This window comes from Mustela lutreola, chromosome 4, assembly GCF_030435805.1.
Source record: "Mustela lutreola isolate mMusLut2 chromosome 4, mMusLut2.pri, whole genome shotgun sequence".
Lineage (NCBI taxonomy): Eukaryota > Metazoa > Chordata > Mammalia > Carnivora > Mustelidae > Mustela > Mustela lutreola.
This window is the reverse complement of record NC_081293.1, coordinates 180,636,597-180,649,566: the sequence shown is the minus strand read 5'-3', so window position 1 is coordinate 180,649,566 and position 12,970 is coordinate 180,636,597. Positions and strand designations below refer to the sequence as shown.

The 12,970-nt window shown below is 44.2% G+C and overlaps 1 protein-coding gene across 2 annotated transcripts in view; it reads right to left on the bottom strand.

Moving 5' to 3' along the window:
• The window catches only part of CPA2 (carboxypeptidase A2), a 28,659-nt gene that overhangs the window by 4,249 nt on the left and 11,440 nt on the right, over window positions 1–12,970 (bottom strand). Inside the window, exons 10-12 of one of the 2 annotated variants that reach the window (XM_059171865.1) lie at window positions 11,163–11,362; window positions 9,055–9,139; window positions 3,426–3,654 (exon numbers count right to left, since the gene is read on the bottom strand). In XM_059171865.1, coding sequence (XP_059027848.1) covers window positions 3,467–3,654; window positions 9,055–9,139; window positions 11,163–11,362 — 473 coding nt within the window. In that variant the 3' untranslated portion in view covers window positions 3,426–3,466. Of the gene's footprint in view, window positions 1–3,425; window positions 3,655–9,054; window positions 9,140–11,162; window positions 11,363–12,970 lie in introns of those variants that run through there. The other variant, XM_059171866.1, reaches the window with a different exon arrangement.

Genomic DNA, 12,970 nt, shown 5'->3' with positions numbered 1-12,970 from the left:
AGCATGGCAGAAATTAGAAACAATCGCTGGTAGTTCTTGGTACTTCATAATAGAGAAGTGAAAAAGTAAAAGAGGCCTGGAACTGACCTTAGAAATAAGAACTGGGAAAGAAAAGAACTGGCAGGAGATTAGGGAGCCAAGGAGGGACTGTGGAGGCCACCTGGTCCCGATTTCACAGGCATGACTGAACCTGACAAAGAAGGAAGTTGCCCGGGATGACACAGGGCAGAACTGGGACACGAGCTCATGTCTTCTTTTCCAATGGCAACTCCACTGGAGATATAACCAGCCAATCATTTTCAAATCCATTTGGTTCCCATAGCACTGAACCAACCAAATAATAATAAATCCAAAAGGAACTTACCCAAAAAACTTTTCTCGGCCACAGACGCTGAGCCCAATAAGGGCCCCAAAGAACAATATCCACTTCATGTCCCAAGGGTGTCAGTCCCAAGGCTGTCAGTCATAGAGTGGCTGAGTCAAGCTGTATTTATAAGAAGTGTGAGGCAGACTCATGTCCCTAAAAATGCTAATGTGATTCCCAAGCACCCTTGCAACTGTGATGGTACATCAGGCGGGCCCCTACCAATGCCTCTTCCATTCCTTTGGAATGATAAAGGCCTCTTGATTTACAAGGGCAGGAACTTGATCCTCAGGCTGGAAAAGTCTGTGCCAAGGGAGCCATATTGCTCATCATTTGGTATTTAAATAGTGTTTTTTCAGTAAATAGGGAAGTCCCAACAGTGCTGGAAAGAATTTATACTGATGGGAGAGGCCAAATTTTAAGCCCTAAATGAGGTTACCTCTAGAGTTAAAAATAAATAAATAAATAAAGTGAAGACTTAATAAGACTTGTCAGAGAATTTCACCAGAGCGGGTCATGATGATGAGGGTTTGTGACCTCTGTTAGGAATCTGACATCTAACTCTTAAGACCCCACTCAAAAAGTAGAAATACATGAGGTTGGTGGGATAGGAAGAAGTGTTAGTCTGGATAAAATACCAGTTTTCCTTGGGGTCTGAGTAAAGGTAAGGCTTAATGGTATTATTAATAATGAGACTTTCTTACATTTGCTAGACTCTGAATCTGGTATCCTTTCCACCCAATCACATCAGAATAAATGAAAGGTGCTCATAATCTCCACGACTTCTTCAGGGATTCTAAGGCCTTCGAATCTGTTCTGAGAACTCCAAATCCTCAAATTCGGAGCCCCAAAATGAAAGCCTCCCCCATCCCATTGTCCCCATGGTCTACATCATTCTTTTTGTTCTTGCTCAAGGCAAAGTGGATAAAACCAAAGGTCATTGTCAGCGATGCAAAAGAAAAATTTTTCTGATACTTATTAAAACTGCAAGGAAGACTTTATTCAAGATTATTACAATAGGGTTCACACAACAGGAGAGTAATTGTGTTCAATTCCAAGTTCAGTGAAGACAGCAGAGTGAGGGGGTCAGTGGATGGAATACTGCTAAGGGAAAACATCAAGGGTAGGAGGGTTCTTGTTTAACTGGACTCACAGGGTTCTTGCCAAAGGCAGACCAAGAACTTAGTCATCAAAGGTGGTGGATGAGCAATTCAATTTGGTATCAAGGACTGGGGGATGACTTAGGATTCTTTGCTAAGACTGACTTAAACAGGGCCCAAGGACAAGGTCTAGTCAAAAAAAAAAAAAGGGCTCAGAGAAGTCAAGGAGAGTCTTTGTCAGAAATCATAGAGCTGGGGGCTTTATCAGGACTCTTTTCATCCTTCCAGCACTGAAACTGAACTCCTACGCACACCCTGGTCCATAACAATGGTTGGGCTCCAGCTTTGAAACCATTTGAAACCAGCTTTGAAATTAGTAACAAGAAAAGATGGGAGCTGAATCTGCAAGAAATGCGAACTAAAGAATCAAGTACCCAGAATTCTAGGCAAGCTGACATTCACTTCCCACCTTCTTTTCCCAGAGAAAACCATCAAGAGGAAGAAAATCGCAATCCCTAAATGGAAGTCAATGTCTAAAAAGAAATTATGTAGAATCTGAGACCCAGGTTTGATGGGGCAACCAAGATGAATGAGTGTCATTTGTTTGGGTCCCAACTAGTTTTTATAACGCAGCATACTGGAAATGCGAAAAAGCCAAAGGCAACAATGCGACCAGAGAATACGTAAGTACCTAGAATAATGTATGGCACGATGTAGTTGTTTAATTAGTATTTATTGAATAAAGAAACTCGAGGGTGCCTGGGTGGCTCAGTTGGTTGGGCGACTGCCTTCAGGTCAGGTCATGATGTTGGAGTCCAGGGATCAAGTCCCACATTGGGCTCCCAGCTCCATAGGGAGTCTACTTCTCCCTCTGACCTTCTCAGGTCTCATCCTCTCTCTCATGCTCTCTCTCAAATGAATAAATAAAATCATAAAAAAAAAAAAGAAAGAAAGAAAAAAGAAACTTGAAAGTCACTTGCTAGCTCTAAAATGTTACTCCGTTAAGGTGAAGGGGCGGGGTGCCTGGATGGCTCAGTTAAGCACATGCCTTCAGCTCAAGTCATGATCCCAGGGTCCTGGAATAGAGCCCCACATCAGGCTTCCTATTTTGTGGGAGCCTGCTTCTCCTGCTCCCTGCCTCTCACCTTGCTTGTACTCTCTCTCTCTCTCTATCTCTCTGTGTCAAATAAATAAATAAAATCTTTTTTTTTAAGATTTCATTTATTTATTTGACAGACAGAGATCACAAATAGGCAGAAAGGCAGGCAGACAGAGGGAGAAGCAGGCTCCCTGCTGAGCAGAGAGCCCAATGCAGGACTTGATCCGAGGACCCTGAGATCATGACCTGAGTTGAAGGCAGAGGCTTTAACCCACTGAACCACCAAGGTGCCCCAATAAATAAAATCTTAAAAAAAAAAAAAAAAAAAAAAAAGGTGAAGGGGCCAACACATGCCACAACATGGATGAAACTTGACGACATTCTGTTTAAGTAAAATAAGCCAGTCACAAAAGGACAAGATACTATCTGATTCCATCTATATAAGTTACCTGGAATAGGCAAATTCACAGAGACCCAAAGTAGAATGGAGGTTTCCGGGGGTTGTTGGGAGGGAAAATGGGGAGTTATTGCTGAATGGGTACAGAGTTTCAGTTTGGGATAATTTCCAGAAATTTCCAGAGATGGATGATGGTCATCATTGCACAACCTTGTGAATGTACTTAATGAATTGTGCACTTAAAAATGGTGAAAATGATCAATCTTATGCATATTTTACCACAATTTTTTTTAAATTTTTAAACGATGTTGGGAGCCTTTTTGCTCAGTATGGGTTTTGTTCGTGGTTTTTGAAGATGAAGGGGTACAGCTCAGTGGCTTGTTATGTTTTAGGGCAACATAAATCAGAGAAATAGTCCTCCAAGATCAGGGTTAGAAAAAAGAATAATCACAACCCAACTCTGCTTCAAACCAAAGAGCTTTTAATGGTGTTTATTCCCCAGAGCCCTAATAGGGATGGTCCCGCACATGCTCCATGATCGTCTTCAAGCCAAGCCAGGTCTCTTCGGCTGTGGGCAAGATCTGACTGGCCGGCAGGAGGAAGCCAAATCGACCGGTGTCTCTCAGTTCAAAAGCAAATGAGTATTTGATGCCATAGTCATATGACCAGTCAATGCTTCCTCCACTGGCTTGGTCTGAAGGGCAAATGAGAACAAAGTCTGAGTATGCTGTTCCCACTGGCATCTCCAGACACATAACCTCTGTGTTAGGTTTCACCATTACAGATAAGTCAGGCCCCTCTGCGTGGACCTTGAGAGCAGAGATAGCTTCATAGGGGGTCATGCTCATGAAAAAGTAGATTAATTTGAAAAGCAAAAGGTGTTATTCAAACGGACGCTATACTTAGCCTTCCTCTGGCACTCTTAGGAGCCTCTGGCTTCACCCACCCATTTGGAATCCTGCCTGCTCTCCTAATTGGCATCTACTACACCTTAAGGAGGCCACACCTCTTCCTTCTTTAGAGGAGTGCTAGATGCAGACATCGTTTTCTCTCGTGGGAGAGGAGGGATTGCAAGCAGAGTAAGAGGGGCGCCTGGGTGGTTCAGTCGTTAAGTGTGCCTTTGGTTCAGGTCATGATCCGAGAGTCCTAGGATTGAGCCCTGCATCGGGCTCCCTACTCAATGGGGAGTCTGCTTCTCCCTCTCCCTCTCCCCCTGCTTGTGCTCACTCTCTCGCTGTGTTTCTCTCTGTCAAATCAACAAATAAAATCTTTAAAAAAAAAAAAAAAAAACAATAGAGTAAGAGATTTGACCCCTGCCCTCAGGGAACTTTCAGCATGAGGGTGGAGTAGGCTTTATTCTGCTATCAAATAATATGCCCGGCACCTATACATGATGGGTGACACCAACAAAGTAATGTGCACCTGTGTAACGTGTGGCCACTGACATGACAGATGATGAAGGAAGGTGGCATTAACCTACAAAGACCTATGGCAATCATGACTCAGAAGAGCTGAGCAATGGACAGGCACTTAGGTCCCTCCCAGGGAAGGCAGGGGAGAGGTCAGATGGAAGAGTGGGAGAGAACAGCAGGAGACCTGGGGGAGACAAGGGTGTTGTACCAGGAAGAAGTAGGATTAGCGGTTAATATTATAAATTAACACTATAAAGGTCTGTGATTTGTGTCTTTGCCTTCACCTGAATGTTTGCTGACTTGAACTGAATCTTCCTGGATACCAAATTTCCTAATTTACACTACCTGCCTACAGCCTATCCTGCTAAGAGGTCCATGGTAGACAGAATGCTGGCTTCAGATTGAATCCTGGTTCTGCAAATCATTAGCTGGATCACCTAAGGCACTTACCTCTCTCAACCCCAAAGGCTTCATCTGTCAAATAGGGATAATACTACAGTACTTATTTCATAGGGAGAGTTAAGTGGGAGAACACTGTGTGTATGATTCCAACACTTGTTTGAGCACTTACTAAATATGTTAGATACCTGTTAAATCAGTTGATTTAATCCCCACATGGATAGCAAGGTGGGTGCTAGTATTATTCCCATTTTACAGATAAGGAAACTGAGGTTCTGAGAAATTAAGGGAAGGAGCTGAGATAAAGTATGTAGGCTAAGCATTCAATAAATTTCAGTTGTGATGATAAGCACCAGTATGAATAAATGACTAGGATCCTATCAAAAAGTCAGACCATGAGGAAGGTAAGAGGTACCTGAAGGGGAGTAATCCAACAGGAAACTAACAAGAAACATTTATATAGTGCCTTACAGTTTGAAAACACTTTTATTCTACATCCTATCTTTTGAGACTCTCGACAACCCATTTCACAGATGAAAAAATCAAGGAAGGATGAGTGACCTGCCTGAGATCACTTGGTTCCAAAGTGGCAGAACTATAATTCAAAACCAAGCATCCATCCCCAACGTCTGGGTCTTTTTCACCCTCCACCTCTCTGAGAAAGAACTCAAGTGACAACTTCGTCCATCATAGCACAGCTCCTCAGAGCCCTTTCCAGATGAGAAACTACCCAGGAAATGTCTCACCCACCACAGCAGTCCAGCCACCTCTTGGGTGGAGTAAAGCAGGTGTTCAGCCCAGAGCTACATACCAATCTAGGGCAGGAGGCAAAAAGTACTTAATTGGGACCTGTTCTTAGAGGCAGTGCTTGTCCAAGCTGGCGTGATGCCAGAATCAAGGATAACAGAGTCAGCTCTGGGAAAAATGGAGCCCGAACTTGCTTGACCATTAATGGTCAGGTTCCAACAGATCAGATGGCAAACCTTACACATGTCTGATACATGCTTATTAGGAATATCTGAAACCTTACCAAGTAAAGCACACTAAACCTCAGCCTTCCAAGGTGTACCTCACTTGGACATGCCTTAGATAAGAATGGTGAGAAACCAGAATCCTTGTAATAAAATGGTTGAGACCCCACGTGGAGAGCACAGGATGCCATTCTGCTGACATTCTCAATACCAGCCTCTACTCAGAGGCTGCCCAACTCAGAAACCATGCATTTCTTGACCTCAAGTGGGCATCATGGCCTTCCTCCCCAGTGCCACTAGTCAGAGGGCCCTCCTCCCTGGGGGTTCCTCTGCCAAAAGGGAGGACAATCCCATGTGGAACGTGGTTTAAAAAAAGGTCAGGGCAACTGTAAGCAGATCAGCCCTCCCAGAGAATAGGTTAAAAAATATGTAACAAGAGCTCCAAATCTATTCATCCCGTTTGACCTGGTAATCTTGCCTTTGGAATATACACCAAAAGGATCATCTAAAAGAAAAAGAAGTCCATACCAACATGTTTGCACTAGCATGTAGTAGCACCATTTAGCAAACAATATAAAGGTCCAATAACCAGGATATAGCAATCTACTGGAATAACAAATACCTAGAGTGGAAATGCATAGACATGTGCAGGAAATAACATCAACTGGAAAAGGCTGGACACAAAATAGAACACACATATTGATAACAACTAGATAAATATATTTGAGTTCATCACCAAAATTACTAAAGAAATTGAAACATAAAATGCAATGATCATTAGATTTCTTTTTTCTATAAAGTCTTTTAAATGCCTCGTAATGGCAAAAAAAAAAAAAAAAAAAAAAAGCAAAATGACAGAAAAGAAAAACCATAATCATGATCAGTAGTTCTGGGATTTCCATTGATTGTCCTAGATATGCTAGGTGAACTCTTGCTCCTCAGCTCTCCAAGACTACCATTAAGAAAACCATGACTAACAAGTGTGCCTTCCCTTGGATTCCCACCACGCTCCACCCCCATGTAGCTGCTCCCGGTGCCTCCAGCCCATCTGCAGACTCACTCCTCCTATTCAAGCCTGATCTACCCACCCCTACGTGACTCCTTCTTGTCCCCTTTCTCCCCCACTCCACAGTAGCACTGCCTTGCTCATTTCTTGTCTCTCCTGTGTCTTCCACCTCTCCTTCTCTATTGGTCCTTTTCCCACAGTCAATAAAGAAGTCTCTTATCTCAGAAAAAAAAAAAAAAATCTTCATTTCTCTCTCCTTCCCTTCTCATCTGGGCTCCTCCAAAGGGGGTCCACATGGGCTCCAGACCTCCACTCTCCCCCATCCCATGTGCTCCTCCCGTGACCCTCACCATCCTTATGAAATGGTCTGCTTAAAGTCACCAATAAGCCAGTGATAAAAATCCAGTGGTAAATACTCTGTCCTTGTCATAGTTGACCTTCTCATAGCCTTTCGTCATCATTAACTGCTGCTTCCTTTCCAAAAACTGCTGCTCCTATGGCTTCTGAAACATAAGCTTCTGGGCCCCTCTGCAAAGCCCCGCTGGGTGGCCCTCCCTCACGACCCCCTCTGCTGTCTGAAAGGTTGCTCCCCTCCTCCATCCAGGGCCCTTCCTACTCCAAGTGGTGTCCTTGCTCTCCCATTCCAACCATCCTTTCTATGTCAACTACTTTTTTTTTTTTAATGTCAACTACTCTTAAGTCTCTCTCTCTCCACAGAAGCCCAGGGCCATGTGGTGCACAGCCTACAGGATGTCCTCCCTTGAAAACACTACGGTCCTCTCAGCCTCACCCTCCCCAGAGCTGAACTCACTCTCTCTCCACCCACCACCTTTCACCTTCCTGGAAGTCTCCCTCTGTTAACAGCCCTGCTCAATGACCTTTGGTGAGAAACTCTACCACATCCAGTGAATAACCAAAGCCTTTTGGTTTTCCCTGCTTCACATCTCCCTAGATCCTCCACAGCACTGCTCTAGTGTGGACCCTACTTTCCCCTGAACAAGTCCTCCTCTTCCTGCAGGAATTTCATACTTCCAGCGCATCACAATCCAGCCTCCACACTCTTGCTAGGAGCCTCAACACACTCACTCCCTGCTGAAAACTCCAGTGGCTTCCGGGGTCCTGTGGGTCAAGACTTAAACTCCTTAACATGGCACCCAAAAACCTGAACCCTCACTCCCCTTGTTCCTACTTTCTTCCAGGGTTCCCAAACTTCCTTGTTGTTCACAGAGTCCATCATGCAGTTTTACTTCTGTGCCTTTGCCTGCACTGTTAGAGTGGAAATGGCCCATTCTTTCCCCCTCCTCTCGCTGTTTGGTGAGCAGCCATCAAAATCCTGCCGTATGCAGCTTTTCCTGATTCTGCCACTGTCAAATCCTCCCAACTTTCTAATACTTCTATACCATGTATAGCCTACTACAACACACAGCAAACCAACATTCATCTTCCTGTTCATCTCCCACATTAAACAGTGAGTTTTCTGTGGATTCTCTATGTCTGTAGTACTTGACATAATGATTAGCCCATAGTAGAGGCTTAATAAAAGGGTGCTGAACAGAGTGTGTGCCTATAAGAGGCATTTGTTTCCAAAGGGTCCATGGGTGTGGGAGCACAGGGAAACTCCTGGGCATTCAACCACGGGCTCTTGAGTTTCTGGGTTTGCCCCTAAGGAAGTGGGGAGACTCCTTTGGGGGACTCAGAATCTGCATGGGTGCATTAGGATTTCCCACGGCACTGCAGTTGTTTCTTGTTCCTATCCCAATCCACCATGGGAGAGGAGAGTCTCAGAAAGTCTGACAGCAGGCTCCCCAGCTTTGTTCCTGACATTGGCAGTACTCCTGACTGATCTTCCTCTTTGTCTCCCCAAATTCTACATGCACAAATGGCTGCAATAGAGTCTGCCCACCAAAATATCTGGGTCCTTTTAAAGAGTCGCCCCCATTCTGCCCCCACGATAAGTCCATGGCATTATTCAGGGTGCAAACCCCTCAGCCCAGAAAGGAATAATTAATAAAAGTGATGGCTCAGGACTAAGTCTTGACAAAAGCTTGTTTTTAGGCAAAAAGTTTCCATGTAATGACAAAGAGCTGGAAGGGTCAGGAGAAACAGAGAGGAACGCACACAGCTCAAGTATTTAGGAAGTTCTTTGCTCCAGATACCACATAGTACCTGGTGGCAGGAAACCGGGCAGGGCTGAGCACCTGCACAGAGACCTAGACATTTCATATCAGGACACTGACAGGCTCTGGCCCAAAAATCCCATGGTGCCCACTTAGTGGGTCATAGGTGAAAACCCATTAGATACTTACAGATGACTGAGCAGATAGGTCCCACTTTGTACGTGGTGCCGTGCAGGCTGGTCAGAGCCTGGGCAGCCTTTTTGGCCACTTCATTCTAGAAAGAACCAAGAAAAGGTAGATGGATAACACTTGCCTCTTGAAGATTGAATGCCCAAGTGCAGAACGTAGAACAGGGCCCTCTGATTAACTAGACCCTCGGGCTAATGTAGACTTAAGTACAATGCCCTTTCATTTCAGTCATTTTCACTGAGAAGTCAACACTAGTTCACTTCGGTTGGCTTCAAAAATACAACACGAAGACCTTCATTGTTTGTCTGATCATCCAGGTGTTTGCAATAAATAAACCAGGGTCATGATTTTGCCACCATCCTTCCTTGTTGAGGGTGTGGAGGGAAATAGGGTGGAAGTAAGGGGCCAAAGAGAATACGTACTGATACGTACTGACCCCAGGATGTACCGGGGAAGTTGATTTTTTTTTTTTTTTTTTTTTTAGCTAGATCCCTACATTGGCTTACCTCCCTATGATTGTGTCTTTTTCCAAGAAGTAGAGCTCAGCAAAATATTTTCCATTATTTGAGGGTTCCAATTTTGACTGATTGAGGCTTTACTGTCCTTGCTAGGGATAAATGTAAGGTCTTGAACTTGGGTCCAGGAAAACAACTGTACAATTACCAGATGGGGGAAACCTGGCTCAGCAGAATCCTCAGAGAGCCTGGGGGTTTCAGTTGTCAATGAGCCCAACATGAGTCAACAGCACAAGGCTACTGCCAAAAAACTAATGTGACCCTCAACTGTTTAAGCAGAAGTACACGGTCTGGAGGAGGGCAGCCATGACCATGCTCCCCTCTGTGCTGGCTGACCCACAGGTTTTATGCTCACTTCTGGGAGCTACCCTTGAAGAACAGAGACTGACCAAAGCATGTTTGGAAAACAGCAAACAGCATGGTGAGGGAACTTTGCACTACATTATGAGTGTTTGAAGGAGCTGTAGGGATACAGAAAAACCTAGAAGAAGCAGGTTACTGGTCTTCAAATGATTAATGGACTTGCTTCTTTTCAAAGGGAGCAAGATGATAACCAGGGCTGGAGGTAAAAACTATTAAGGAGCAGGTTTGGGCTCTATGTAAGGAAGAACTCAAACAATCACACCTGCTCCAACACGGAACAGAAGCCCTTGGGAGGCAGGAAAACTGTCCAAACACAGACTGGATGACTATGTGGCAGAGATGTGAGCACCAGCTTTGGAGAATTTAAGGTCATCTAGGTCTACTAAAAGCACCTTGTAGGTTCTTTTCAATCTTAAGGTTCTTTTTCCCTTGATTTGGCCTTGAGTGGTACTATTCATCATCAAAACTCTGAGCACTGCCCTACAGGGCTAACATCCGATGGATGAGATGAAAGATACACCTGAATGGGAATAATTTAGTCCATTTCTGCCAGGAGCTGCTGATTGTTAATGTACTTTAAAGTAAACTGACCAAAAGTTCCCATCTCAGGGTTTATCTCTAACATGTGGGTCTCAAAAACCAAGCCTAAAAGCCAAATTGGGAGTACTGCACATTCTCCTCAACTGGGAATAGCTCGTACACGCCTGTAAGGAGCCCTCTGAGAGGTCCCTGTCATTCCTGAGACAGGAAAGATGATGGAAGGTAGCAAGTGAGGGAAGGGAGTGTTCGTTCGTGCAGCAGGACAGAAGGTCACAGAGCAGAAAGCACCAGGAAGGTATAAGGCTAGGAGACAGTACTCTTTCGCTTTGAGCATCTGACAGCATCTAACTACAGATCTGTGAGACTCACATTCAAATTCAAGTAGTTATTTCCTAAGCAACAGAAAGCAAGTCCTGGGAATTTATGGTCCCATTGAGGCTCCCGCTCATCTAGATCAAGACAACAGTGATTTTGTGAATTCTATTTCCCAAGGAAACTTAATTTGGAAAATCCATAACCAGTCTTTCAAACCTCTGCCTGTGTCCCACTCTTCTCGGTGGTTGAACCTATTCATCTTTGTAACCTGTCACTAATCCGCCCCCATAATGGGACCAGGCTCTATGACTGAAACTTACTTGTCCACACAGTGGACCTTCAAGGCTGAGCAGAAATGACATTTTGGAAACTTACCAGTTCATCAAAGTTATCTGACTTGGTACATGTATACCCATAGGGGAACATGAGCAGCTGGGAATAGCTGTGGAGGGTAATGAAAGCCTTGATCTTCCCGTGACTCTTGATGAAGTCCACTATGGATTTCACTTCAACTTCAGAGTTGGCATAGGGTCCACGATAGGAATCAGAGCAAGGGTTGCTACTGGCTCCAGGTCCTGATGGGACACAAAAGAAGCCCAGGAGGAACAGTAAGCTTCAGGGAGATGCTGTATGGATATATGTACCATGCGTCACGGAGTTCCTCCTCTGGAAGTCAGCAAGACTGTCCTGCATTAGATGGACGTATTCTCTAAGGGCATAAGAGGCCAAACTGAAGTGATTCTAGAGGCATCTCTCTTTTTTAGAAAGATGGTCCCCTCTATATGCAGAAAGGTAAGAATGCTGGGGTCGTCTCCTCTTGAGAGTCGTAGATCGCTAAGGGCAGGGCCAGAACTGGAAGTGATTCTAGAGGCATCTCTCTTTTTTAGAAAGATGGTCCCTCTATATGGCAGAAAGAGCTATCAAATTAGATCATCTCCTCTCTGTGGGAGTTGTTGGAAGAAAAGCTAGATTTAACATTATAGATGGAATTCCTGCATTGGGTGGGAGTTGAGCAAGCTCTTTTTCTGGGATTTCTTCCAATTCTTCACGTCCAAGAGCAGAAGATTCTATACATCTGTACTTCTAAATCACAAAGCCACAAATGCAAGGAACCTCTGACACCCTTTCTGCAGTGAGGAAATCACAACTGCATTTGACAACAAGGCCACCTTTGGCCTTGATTTTCTCAGCAACTGGAGTTACTCGTGACCACCAAAGTGGTCCACTGTGGCCTGGCCAGGGCTCTGAATGCTAGAGAAACTTCAAGGAGATCGGGAGGGGCTGGGACTCCCCCATGGTCTCTAAATGATATAGACAAAGTACAAATACAACCTGTGACTTCATTGCAAGATTATTTAGTAAGAACCATAATATTTCAGGGGGAAAAAAAAAATACCTGACATTGAATTCCTGGGCATTGTTCAGCATTTTGGATCTGATGCTTTGATTTTTTTTTTTTTTTCCCCTACGCTTAAAAAAAAAAAGCTATTATAAAAGCGATGAATGAACTTGCCACTCATCCATTGCCACAATTCCCGAGTGGGTCTTTTCTTGGTTCAATAACTCTCATTAATTCATTTGTCTTACAAATATTTAGTGATTGCCTTCTATGTTCCAGACACCGTATTGGGTGGTAGCGACAGTGCAGTGAAAAAGACAGTTTCTAACCTCACTGCGACCAGACCTAGTGAGGAATGAACAAATTTCAATTCTGTGATTAGGGAAACACAGGAGTTTTAACTGGTCCCTAAAAGCATAAAGGAGCCTCCCAACCAGGCTGCCACTGAAACCCCCAAAATTAGAGTCACAAGTCAACAAAACCCAAGCAGCAAGCCAGTATTTTCTCTTTGAATCTGTTTTGAAAATCAATTTCTTAATCCTATTTGTACTTCTTTTTAGTTTTCTTTCTCGAAACATCCAGAGATGATGTAATGCTTCTCCTCTGAATAGATCCTAACCCCCTCTAGTGGTTGGTTCAGGGCTTCCTGAGGCCTCCTGCCATGGCGCCAAGTCTTGTTCTGAAGACTCAGAAGCGAAGCCGAGCTGGGCTACAGCTTGTGGGAAAACTAAGATGTGAGACAAAATATATTAAATGCTGCTCAGAGATGTGTGACAGCGCCGCGTGCCTGTGAAGGGAATTTACTTAAGTGTTTTTCAAATAGGTTTTTAAATGGCTTCAATCC